This window comes from Saccopteryx bilineata, chromosome 3, assembly GCF_036850765.1.
Source record: "Saccopteryx bilineata isolate mSacBil1 chromosome 3, mSacBil1_pri_phased_curated, whole genome shotgun sequence".
In the NCBI taxonomy this organism is placed as follows: Eukaryota; Metazoa; Chordata; class Mammalia; order Chiroptera; family Emballonuridae; genus Saccopteryx; species Saccopteryx bilineata.
Window position 1 is genome coordinate 168705560 of NC_089492.1, and position 12072 is coordinate 168717631.

The 12072-nt window shown below is 50.7% G+C and overlaps 1 protein-coding gene across 2 annotated transcripts in view; it reads left to right on the forward strand.

Annotated features, from left to right (window-relative positions):
- Positions 1-7756: 7756 nt before the first annotated feature.
- CNOT11 (CCR4-NOT transcription complex subunit 11) overlaps positions 7757-12072 on the forward strand; it is a 28408-nt gene continuing 24092 nt past the window's right edge. For both annotated transcript variants that reach the window (XM_066268223.1, XM_066268222.1), the window contains exon 1: positions 7757-8360. In XM_066268223.1, coding sequence (XP_066124320.1) covers positions 7832-8360 — 529 coding nt within the window. In that variant the 5' untranslated portion in view covers positions 7757-7831. The remainder of the gene's footprint in view (positions 8361-12072) is intronic.

The window sequence follows — 12072 nt, forward strand, 5'->3', positions numbered from 1 at the left end:
CTGGCCCCGAAGAAAGAAAGATGGAGGCTAGGGAAGTTGCACGGATTAAACCGCGTGGGAGATATTTAAAGGGTCCCTCTAGGGAAGTGGAGCTACTATGACGTAGTGAAATTTCACTGGCTGGCAGACGATGGCTTCTTTCCAAATGGTTCCTGGGAAGCTTCCTTTGGCGGGCTTGATTGTGGGCGGTCCTAGCTAAAGTGGGCGGGTCTGAGTTCTCCACATGACTATCCCTCTATCCACCGACCTTACAAGAGAGACAGAGAGAGGGGTTAGATAGGGACAGACAGGGAGAGAGATGAGAAGCAGCACCAATTCTTCCTTACAGCTCCTTAGTTGTTCAGTGATTGCTTTCTCATATGTGCGTTGGGTTGGGCAGGGAGGGCTACAGCAGAGCGAGTGACCCCTTGCTCAAGCCAGTGACCTTGGGCTAAAGCCTGTGACTATGTGTTGGGCAGGTAAAATGTATTATGCTCACTTTGTTAAAAATGGCACTGCCCACGTGAGGCCGTCACCCAGGTGATATTAATGTGTGTTGAGAATCCTTGTAGCCTGGGGCTTGGTTTTGGGATTAAGCCTTTCGCACCCTTTTTGATGTGGGTGGTACAATCCAATCATGCCTCAGAGAAGTGACTTTGTATTAGAGACTTCTCTGTTTTGTATATTGGATTAGAGGTTGTGAAGCTACAATATAAAATGGGGCAGAACTGGAGCTTGCTCTCTTGGTTCCTGGGATGATTAGCATGAGAGAGCAGAGGGAGCAGAGCAGAGAGCAAAAAGAGGCTGTTGGTCAAATAAGTTTGTAAACATGATATATATGTTTGCTCGCTTGTGACTTATAATGGGTGTGGGGGACAGGCTATAGGCAGGCCAGGTTGTTGTAGCCTGAGGTTTGGTTTTGGGACTGGGCTTTTCCCCACACCCTTGACTGATTGTATGATCTAGGTGGTGCACTCTCATGAGGAATCCAATTATGCCTTGGATAAGTGACTTTGTATCGGAGACTTCCTTGTTTGTATATTGGATTAAGGGATTTTGGTTTTCTACACTATAAAGTGGGACAGACCAGGAGCTTGGACACACAGTTCCTGCTATCACAATTGCAGGGGCTCCCCTGATCCCTTGCCCTTCATGGGAAGAGCTGGTTTTCTGCTTTTCCCTTGTCTTCTTTTGTGGTTTGCCTGTCTTGGTGAGACACCAATAAATAGGATGGCCCCCCATCCTCTGACTCCGCCATTTCTTTATCGTCTGCCTGAATCCAATGGGAACCTGCATGTGAATGGCCACGATGGCGGCTCCTGGCCTTACAACTGGTGTAGTTTCTGGCAGGATTCAGAGATTGGTATGGAGCCACCACCCTTGATGGGTGCGATAGAGTACTGGTTGCTGCTCTGGCTCCCCATGGCTGTCCTTTTAGGGGCCATGGGCTACATGTTTTTCACTCAAGAGGAAACTGCCCGAGGTCAAAAGCTTCAGCATGAATTGCAAACAGAACGGCAGAAAAGGCTGGAATTGGAGCGAGCACTGGAGAAGGAATTACGGGTTCGAGAGTTGCAGTTTACCCTGGAAGCTGAACGTCTTCACCAGCAGTTGTTGGAGAAACAACTGCGGATTCAAGAGCTCGAGTCTCAGCTTCTGGCCAAAAGTCAGCAGCCATAGGAGCCTAAACGGTCACCAAAGGAGCAGCAGCATCCGTGCCGGTGGATTGGCTTTGAGTCAGCGGGAGCAGGCGCTTGCGACTCCTCTTCTGAGGATGAGAAGGCTCAGGTTGAAGCTGCCATACGCACACTGAGAGCCCGACCAGTTGTCGCCAAGAAGGTAAAAACCCAGCAACAAAGAGTCCCTCAGGGGCAGCCACAGCCTCCTGCCCAGGTAATGGAACACTCTGTGGTCCGGCCCTATACCCAGGCAGAGCTGATGGAGTTGGGGGCACAATTTAGGCAGAAACCTACTGAATCCCTGGTAGCCTGGTTACTACGATTATGGGATATAGGGGTGGATGGCATCATGCTCTCTGGAACAGAGATGGAGAAATTGGCTGCCATTACCACACACTCTTCCTTGAGGCAGCGTCTTCAGAACTGCCATGGCAACCCAGGAGACCATACCCTATTAGAATGGGTGATGGCTGCCATTCGTATGGTCTGGCAGAATGCTGGAGAACTGCTGGGGGCAATGAGTCGGTGGCAGTGCTACAGTGAGTTAGTAAAGGTCCTTCGAGAACTAGGTATGAAGAATGCTGTTTTCAACCCTGGGTCTCGTGGGCCAGACGAGGAAGTGTTTACGGCCAAAATGAGGGAATTTGTCCTTGCTAGCGCCCCGTCAGCCCTTGTTGGGTCACTTGTGGCTATCTTGGGCCCCTATGTGGGGCAGCCCATCAATGCAGTTACACAGATGGTAGCAGATTTGGGAGAGCTGGAGGCCGCTCGGGATCATAAAGCAGTGAGGGCTGCTGCATATGTTTCCCCCCCAACTAACAAGGGAAACAGGCCTGTAAAGGTTACCCGAACGCAGATGTGGGTAGACTTGATTGCGGCTGGAGCAGATAAGGGGAAATTGGATGGCCAGTCTAATAAAATTCTTTTGGAGCTTTGGCAGCAGCTTAAACCAGAACAGAAGTTCCAGCCACTGAGACGAAAGGCCCCAGCAGCTACCAATAAAACGTTTGGTGCGCGGGCAGCTTGGTTACAAGATTATATGATAGAGACGGCCGAGGGAGAGGGGAACTCCCAAGATCCATTGTACCAGTTTGAATAGGAAAAAGGCCGAGGGACCCGTCTAACGGGGATGGGTGGGGACCGGAGGCCACATGTGGAACTGGCTATCCACTGGTCCCCTTCCAACGTACAACAAGTGTTGGCCTTGGTGGATACAGGTGCAGAATGTTCCCTTCTCTATGGAAACCCAGAGCGGTTTGCTGGGACCCTAGTGGCCATTTACAGTTATGGGGGCCAAACTGTTCAAGTGAAGGCAATAACTATTCCATTGGGGATAGGGAGACTGCCTCCTAAGCCACATAAAGTGTATGTATCTCCTATTCCTGAATATATTTTGGGGGTAGATGTCTTGCAAGGACTGTGGTTGGAAACTACAGCTGGGGAGTTCCGGCTGCGGATCAGGGTTGTGAAGGCAGTATTGCGGGGACATGCATCACATTCCCCTTTGCAATTACCCATCCCTCGGCGTGTGACTAACACCAAGCAGTACCGCCTGCCAGGTGGTTATGAAGAAGTCACAGGGACAATCCTTGAACTAGAAAAGGTGGGGATCATCCGGCCAGCACACAGTCCTTACAACTCCCCAGTATGGCCTGTGCGCAAAGCGGATGGAACCTGGAGAATGACAGTAGATTACAGGGAACTTAATAAAGTTGTTCCCCCTTTGCACGCTGCTGTTCCCTTGATAGCTAACATGATGGATCGGCTAAGCCATGAGTTGGGGACATACCACTTTGTGGCAGACTTGGCCAATGCTTTTTTCTCTATTGATATAGCCGCAGAGAGTCAAGACCAGTTTGCCTTCAGTTGGGAAGGGAGACAATGGACCTTTACAGTGTTACCCCAGGGCTATTTGCATAGCCCCACCTTGTGCCATGGGCTGGTGGCTGCTGACCTGGCTAAATGGAAACAGCCAGAGGTAGTCCGCATGTACCATTATATTGATGATATTATGCTAACTAGTGATTCTCTTTCAGAATTGGAGCAAGCAGTCCCTACCCTGCTATCCTATTTGAAAGCATGTGGCTGGGCAGTTAACGAGAACAAATTACAAGGACCTGGGTTAGCTGTTAAATTCTTGGGAGTTGTCTGGTTGGGTAAGACAAAAGTTATCCCTGACGCAGTTATAGATAAGATTCAAGCATACCCCGTGCCCACTACGGTAAAACAGTTACAGGAATTCTTAGGTTTGTTGGGGTATTGGCGAGCATTTATACCGCATTTGGCTCAGTTACTACGCCCCTTGTACAACCTTATTCGAAAGGGGGTTCGCTGGGATTGGACTGAGCAGGCGCAAGGTTCATTTGCAGCTGCTAAGAGAGCTGTCAAGGTGGCACAGGCCTTGAATGTGTTTGATCCTGCCAGGCCCTGTGAGCTGGATGTTCATGTAACCTCGGAGGGGTTTGGATGGGGCTTGTGGCAGCGGACAGAGCGCCTACGGCAACCTATTGGATTTTGGTCCCAATTGTGGAAAGGTGCTGAAGTTCGTTACTCATTAGTAGAGAAGCAGCTGGCAGCTGTGTATGCTGCCCTCCTGGCAACTGAGAGTATTACAACCACAACACCAGTTACAGTCAAAACAACATACCCTATAGCTGGATGGGTGAGAGATTGGGCAACTAAACCACGTAGTGGTATGGCCCAAATGTCTACCCTGGCCAAGTGGGGTGCCTATCTGCAACAACGCTGTGCTCTTAGCACCAGCCCATTGAGGGCAGAACTGCAGGAAGTCTTGGGTCCAGTCATCTATGCGACCTTAGAGTCAGGTGCAACTGGGGCTCAGGAGGCAGAACCTGAGGTCAGTCCCTACCAGGAGGGGCGGGTGCCCATCCCCGAAGATGCCTGGTATACTGATGGTTCCAGCAAGGGCCAACCTGCCAAATGGACGGCTATCGCCTTCCATCCGGCCACTGAGACTATTTGGATGGACACGGGTACAGGCCAAAGCAGCCAATGGGCAGAATTAAGAGCTGTTTGGCTAGTTGCCCATAATGAACCTTCACCTCTGGTGATCTGTACTGACAGTTGGGCTGTCTATCGTGGACTGACCCTTTGGATTGCTACTTGGCACATTAACCAGTGGATGGTAATGCACCGTCCATTATGGGGTCAGGCCATCTGGCAGGACTTATGGGAAATAGGACACCAGAAGCAGGTGACGGTATATCATGTCACAGGGAATGCCCCTCTAGCCCATCCTGGGAATGATGAGGCAGATACGTTGGCAAGGGTGTGATGGTTGGAGACTGCACCTGCAGGTGATGTGGCACAGTGGCTCCACCGGCACCTGCTCCATGCAGGACAGAAAACTATGTGGGCTACGGTTAAGGCTTGGAACTTGCCTGTGTCCTATGCAGAGGTACTTGCAGCCTGTGAGCAATGTGCAGTATGTTCCAAGGAACACCCTCGGAGACCATTGGTGTCACCTGGACAGATCCAGAGGGGTCATGTCCCACTGACACGATGGCAGATAGACATCATTGGACCCTTACCAAAGTCAGAAGGGTATCAGTATGCAGTCACTTGTGTAGATACTGCCACCGGGCTGCTTGCTGCTTACCCCGCTCGTAACCCTGACCAGAGGGCAGTCATACAGGCTCTGGACCGCCTGAGTGCTGCATACGGGCGACCGCTGGTCCTTGAAAGTGACAATGGTACCCACTTCACTGGTTCAACGGTGAGGCAATGGGCTCAAAAGCTGGGGGTGGACTGGAAGTACCATGTTCCCTACCACCCCCAGGCTGCTGGTATCATTGAGCGTTATAATGGACTCTTAAAGCAGGGACTGTGACAGGAGGGGGGCACCGGCTCTCTTACTGGATGGACACGCCGCTTATGGACAGTACTTCGGATTTTGAATGAGCGACCTCGACGGGGAAGCCCAGCTCCAGTAGAGGCCCTCCTGCATCGGACAGCTGCCCCTATTCAGTTGCAGATACTCACCAAGGACATTTTACTCAAGCCAGGTTTCGGACAGCAGGGCAACGTGCTCTTGCCTGCTCCAACAGCCCTTCTTAAAGGACAACGGCTTCAATGGACTTGGCCCTGGACTGTACAGGCCCCCCATCTGAGATGGGTGGCCTTGTTGGCACCATGGGGAAAGGGGTTAGAGGTGGACCTCCAGTTAACTCCTTGGGCAACCAGCACCTGGCCACCTAAGGTAGAAGTGTATTATCCCTTGAGTGCTCAAGGGGACAGCATTTTGAAGGGCACCTTTGTAATTTCTTTATGGCCAATAATGAGTTCCCCTATTTTACTACACATAGAACCAGCAGATGCTGGTGTATTGGCCAATAAGGTTTGGTATGCCCGCTCAGGGCGGCCTCTGGTGCCAGCTACGGTGCTGTCTGCAGACAAAACTCTGGCCTGTATTCTGCCAGAGGGAAAGGATTTGCCTCTCTTGGTGCCACTGACAGCTCTCTCATTTCGCCCATAGTTTTTGATCTGTTAATCCTATTGCTGTAGTTGGTACTATTTCTGTTTATGCAATGTATCCTACTCCTTGCACAGTGACCATCATGGAAGATGCCTGTAGTTTAGATTGTAAAGCGAGCAAAAGGGGTGGAATGTTGGTCAAATAAGTTTGTAAACATGATATATATGTTTGCTCACTTGTGACTTATAATGGGTGTGGGGGACAGGCTATAGGCAGGCCAGGTTGTTATAGCCTGAGGTTTGGTTTTGGGACTGGGCTTTTCCCCACACCCTTGACTGATTGTATGATCTAGGTGGTGCACTCTCATGAGGAATCCAATTATGCCTTGGATAAGTGACTTTGTATCGGAGACTTCCTTGTTTGTATATTGGATTAAGGGATTTTGGTTTTCTACACTATAAAGTGGGACAGACCAGGAGCTTGGACACACAGTTCCTGCTATCACAATTGCAGGGGCTCCCCTGATCCCTTGCCCTTCATGGGAAGAGCTGGTTTTCTGCTTTTCCCTTATCTTCTTTTGTGGTTTGCCTGTCTTGCTGAGACACCAATAAATAGGATGGCCCTCCATCCTCTGACTCCGCCATTTCTTTATCGTCTGCCTGAATCCAATGGGAACCTGCATGTGAATGGCCACGATGGCGGCTCCTGGCCTTACAGAGGCCATGTGGCCAGGAGAAGCAGCGAAGATGGCGGAGTGCTGAGTGAGATGCCAGTTTGTGCAGAGTTTGTATCTGGGATAAGGAAGGAGTTGGGGAACTGAGGAGAATAAGGCTGGTGAGCTAGAAACCTTTGATTCTAGGAAACTCGGATAAGTCAGTGGCTTTGTGAGCACTGAATGTGAGTGGGTTTTAGAGCCCAGTGTGTGTTTTTACTTGCCCGTCGGGTGCAAGCTAGGATTAAAGACTATGGCCCATCAGCTTTTGGCTCCGTTGTTTCTTTACTGACTGTCCGAATCCTATCCGAACCTGCATGGGCTGGGCAGCTGTAGAGGTGGCCGTGGCTTCTGGCTTTACACTACGGAATCTTTTCAATGATCCCACCCTCGAGCTGGTGAGCCCGCACTTAAACTGGAGTCTCCGGGATTTCGAACCTAGGACCTCAGGTAGAGGGCGCCAGGCGGATGCTCTATCCCTGAGCCAACCAGCCAGGGCCTATTAGAAACAAAAAGAGTCTAAGACTGGAAATTAACTTTGGTGGAGTAATGTGTGATATTTGCACTTGACCTTTTTTTTTTTTTTTTTATCACAAAGAGTCGTGTGTTATATTAAGAACACTATTTAGAATCTAAGACACATTTTCCAAACAATAACGTAGCCCACGGTTATCGCGACTCTCCGGTTCCAGACAATGGCCGGATGTTAACTAGCTCCCCAAAGTGTACAGCAAGCCCCAACTCAGCTGCCGGATTCCCGCAGCATAACACAGTACACGCGCAGGCCCCGCCCACTTTCGGCCTCTTTGCCCTACCCGCCCCGCGTCTCCAATCCTCTCTCCGCATCCCCGTTGCACCAGCCTCGCTTTCGCTCCACGTTACCCCGCCCCTTTGCAGCTGTCTGGCTTCCCCGGCGCATTTTGTTTGCGACGCTGTCGTGTAGCAGCACGCTTTACGGTTGGGGGCACGAAGCAAGCGGCCGCCAAGGCCACACCCTCTGGAAAGGAGTGCCGGGGAGCAAGGTTAATGACCGGCGGCGGGGCAAGCGCGACGGCTGGCCAGCTTCTCACTGCCCCAGAGCAAAGGGGGTACCGGGAAGCTGCGGCGTCGGCGTGCAGGGACGGCCCGGGGGGTTCTGGCAGCAGCAGTAGCAGCAGCGGCAGAAGTGCAGCAGGTGGCTCAGGCCCGGGGAGTGGAGGCCCGGGGGGCCCCGCGGGCAGGATGAGCCTGACCCCGAAGGAGCTCTCAAGCCTGCTCAGCATCATCTCGGAGGAGGCGGGAGGCGGTAGCACCTTCGAGGGGCTGTCCACCGCCTTCCATCACTATTTCAGCAAGGCCGACCACTTCCGCTTGGGCTCGGTGCTGGTCATGCTGCTGCAGCAGCCGGACTTGCTGCCCAGCGGGGCCCAGCGCCTTACGGCGCTCTACCTGCTCTGGGAGATGTACCGCACGGAGCCGCTCGCCGCCAACCCCTTCGCGGCCAGTTTCGCTCACCTGCTTAACCCCGCGCCGCCCGCCCGCGGCGGCCAGGAACCCGACCGGCCCCCGCTCTCAGGTACGCGCCGCGCTGGGTGAGCTGGTTTTCCTCCTGCGCTGCTGGGAATTCGCCGCGAGTGAAATGAAATTTTTTGAAATGATTTCCGCCTCCCCCGGGTCTGGTGTGTGGAGCAGTGGATGTTTCGTTACAAATGCCGGCCGCGAAGCTCTCCCCGGTGTGGCCGGTCGCCACGTCCGGAAGCGCCGCGGGACGGGGCCGGCGGTTGTGCCCGAAGCGCGGTCTATTTGCGAAGCCTGCCTGGGGAGTGCGCGGTCGTAATTCAGGACCCTGACTCTGCCCCTGGTTTTAACTCTCATACGGGTAATAAAGGCCATGATTCCGAACCTGAAGAAGTTGTTGGGTGGAAACACTTTGAACAGTGTTGAGAAACTTTGCAGCCACCGTCGTTGGCTGTAGGTGTCCTTGGATAATGTGATGGGAGCAGAGGACAGAAGGTCGTGTCAAATTCATGGCCTAGGTCACGATAGGCATAATACTGAGCAGTGTATTAAAAAAAAAAAATATATATATATATATATATATATATCGTCAGCAGCGTTTGAGATTACGTCAGTGGATCTGTACGAGGCTGCCTTTTTCTTGTTATAAACTGGAAATTCTATTTATTTTATTTTTTTATTAAGTGAAAGGCTGGAAGGCAGAGAGACTCCCGCATGCGCCCCCACTGGGATCCACCAGGCAAGCCCCCAACCCGGGGATGCTCTGCCCATTTGGGGCTGCTACTTCGATGCGCGGCAACTGAGCAATTTTAGCGCCTGAGGCGAGGCCATGAAGCCATCCTCATCGCCCTAAGCCAACTTGCTGGAGTCATTCAGAGCCACGGCTGTGAGAGAGAAAAGGGGATGGGTGGAGAAGCAGATGGTCCCTTCTCCTGTGTTCCTGACTGGGAATTCAGCCTTGGACTTCCACACGCCCACTTGGCAGACGCTCTACTGTTGAACCAACAGGCCGGCGCCAAACTTGAGATTCAGGAGACTCGGCAGTCAGGAGAGGAGGAGAAAGCACAGAGGGGATGGTGTGTAACTGGACAATTTGTGCTAGGACCAGTATAGTGAGGGGAAGCTGGCATTTACAGGCGGGAGATAACTTGATCTTACAGTACTTTAATGCGTGCGGAAGGGGCCTCTTAGGGTTTCAGAAGGCTGAGGTAGTGGGTTTGATGTAATACCAAGCAGTATTATATGGCACTACAGGGTTTCTGCAGTCTATGCTAGCTTGTGGTCCCGCCTAGAAACCCTCTGGGTCCAGAGCTTCTGGTTTGTTTACTGCACCGCCTTAGCTGGGAGGGCAACCTTTGTGGTGGATGAGGTGCCATTAGGGTACCGGTACTGAACCTGGCTTTGGGAAAGTTTGAGAGTGCCCAGAAAGGGAGTGCAGCATGCGTATGAAGGTCAAAACACTGCCCTAGGACATCCTAGCAGAGGGTGGAACCGGGTAGGTTTAGGTCACAAGCCCTTTGAATTCTCAGGCAGGTTAGACAAAGGAACCATTATTTATATGATGTCATTCTGAAATGTCCTGAGTCTAAACCTAAATCTAGACTGTGGACTGCATTATAAACACAAATTTACCAGGGAAGGAACCCATAGATTGGTTATTTTATCTTTCTATGCATCAGTTTTTTTGTGTGTGAAAATGCCAATAATTCTTAGGTGGGAGAATTATCAGGAGTAAAAGAACCTATGATAGGTGTTACCCATTGTCATTATTACTTTTATTAAATGAGGAGTGGTGCTTAAATACACAAGAGAGGGAATATCAGTCAGTGCCAAGGCTTATATGGTACACCTAGGTAAGTATCTGATAGGTATATATTTTAAAGTGTTTCACATTATTGTGAGGCAGAGCCAGGGTTGAGAGTGTATCTGGAAGCAAATCTGCATCTGGAAGGATTCCCTGTACTCAAGTAGCTTGCAGGCTGGTTGGGGAGATGTAAACATGGATATAACAGTGTGATAAGGGGTGTATTAGATGTCATATACAAAATGATAGCACAGGGGGACAGTTACCTGTGTGTAACTGGAGAGATTCTCAAAGGAGTGATGTTTTTGCTGGATATTGATGAGATGGTGGTGGGGAGGAAAAGGTGTGGCCTTGCCAGGTTATTCTTAAAGAACTTGATGTATTGGATGCTGTGAAATCTGGAACCAGAAGCTGAGAGATTTTGTACAGCTGGAGTGTAGGGTAAATGGATTAGAGGTCAAGAGATGAGATTAGGAAAATGGGTCAGGACCAGATTATGAAAGGTTTTGTAATGGTGCAGAAGTTTGGGTTTAATTCTGTTGTAAACAGGTTAAGTAATGTAAGCAGTTTTGTACCTAGAAATGTAACTGAACAGCAAGTGGGAGCGTGGACTGTGGGTGGTGGATGGGGCAGGAGTCCAGCCTGGGAGCTGGGGAAACCAGGAAGGCTGCTTGTATGTGGTTCAGGAGAGAGAGGGGAGAGGGAATGGCGATGTGGAAATGGAATATGGCAACATGGCTTTGTTAGGATGGCTGAGGCGTGGTGAGGAATTGAATATGGGACAGAACAGAAGCAGCATTCAGCATTGGGGATTTTGTAGCTGCACAGAATATTGTGAAGCAGGTATGTGAAGTGTACTTGCATTGCTAGAGATTCTTTCAACCTCTACACAGTTGCTGGTAGCAGCAGAGAAGAAAAGCATTTCTGAATGTTGTAGTTTTTAAATTTGTTTTTGCTTACGTAGGTACGGTTTAGCCTTTGCAGGAATTGAGGCACATTAAAAACAGGGTTTTTTTGTTTGTTTTTCAGGACAGAGACAGGAAGGGAGAGAGTTGAGAAGCATCAGTTCGTGGTTGTGGCACCTTAGTTGTTCATTGATTGCTTTCTCATATATGCCTTATTGGGTGGGGGGGGGGGGAGTATACAGCAGAGTGAGTGACCCTTTCCTCAAACCAGAGACTTGGGGCTCAAGCCAGTGACTATGGGGTCATGTTTATGATCCCACGCTCAAGCCAGCGACCCTGCGCTCAAGCTGGAGAGCCCATGCTCAAGCCGGTGACCTCAGGGTTTCAAACCTGGGTCTTCTGTGTCCCAGTCCAATGCTCTACTGCGCCACTGCCTGGTCATGCCAAAGTTTTGAATAATTGCAAAAATTTTAAGTTTCATTGATATTGCCATAAATCATAGAATTTCAAATGACATTTAATTACATTTTCCTAAATGTATGCATTTGGGTAACTGAAACTTAAAATAATTTTGTCTTTAAAATTATATAATGCTGATTTTACCAGATTCCTATTCATTTTAAAAAATAAACATTGGGCCCTGGACGGTTGGCTCAGTGGTAGAGCGTCGGCCTGGCGTGCAGGAGTCCGGGGTTCAATTCCTGGCCTGGGCACACAGGAGAAGCGCCCATCTGCTTCTCCACCCCTCCCCCTCTCCTTCCTTTATGTCTCTCTCTTCCCCTCCCGCAGCCAAGGCTCCATTGGAGCAAAGTTGGCCCAGGCGTTGAGGATGGCTCTGTGGCCTCTGCCTCAGGCGCTCGAGTGGCTCTGGTCGCAACAGAGCGACACCCCGGATGGGCAGAGCATCGCCCCCTGGGCATGCCGGGTGGATCCCAGTGGGGCACATGTGGGAGTCTGACTGCCTCCCCATTTCCAACTTCAGAAAAATACAAAAAAATAAAAAATAACCATTGGAGGCCCTAACCCGTTGGCTCAGTGGAAAGAGTGTAAGCCCAGCATCC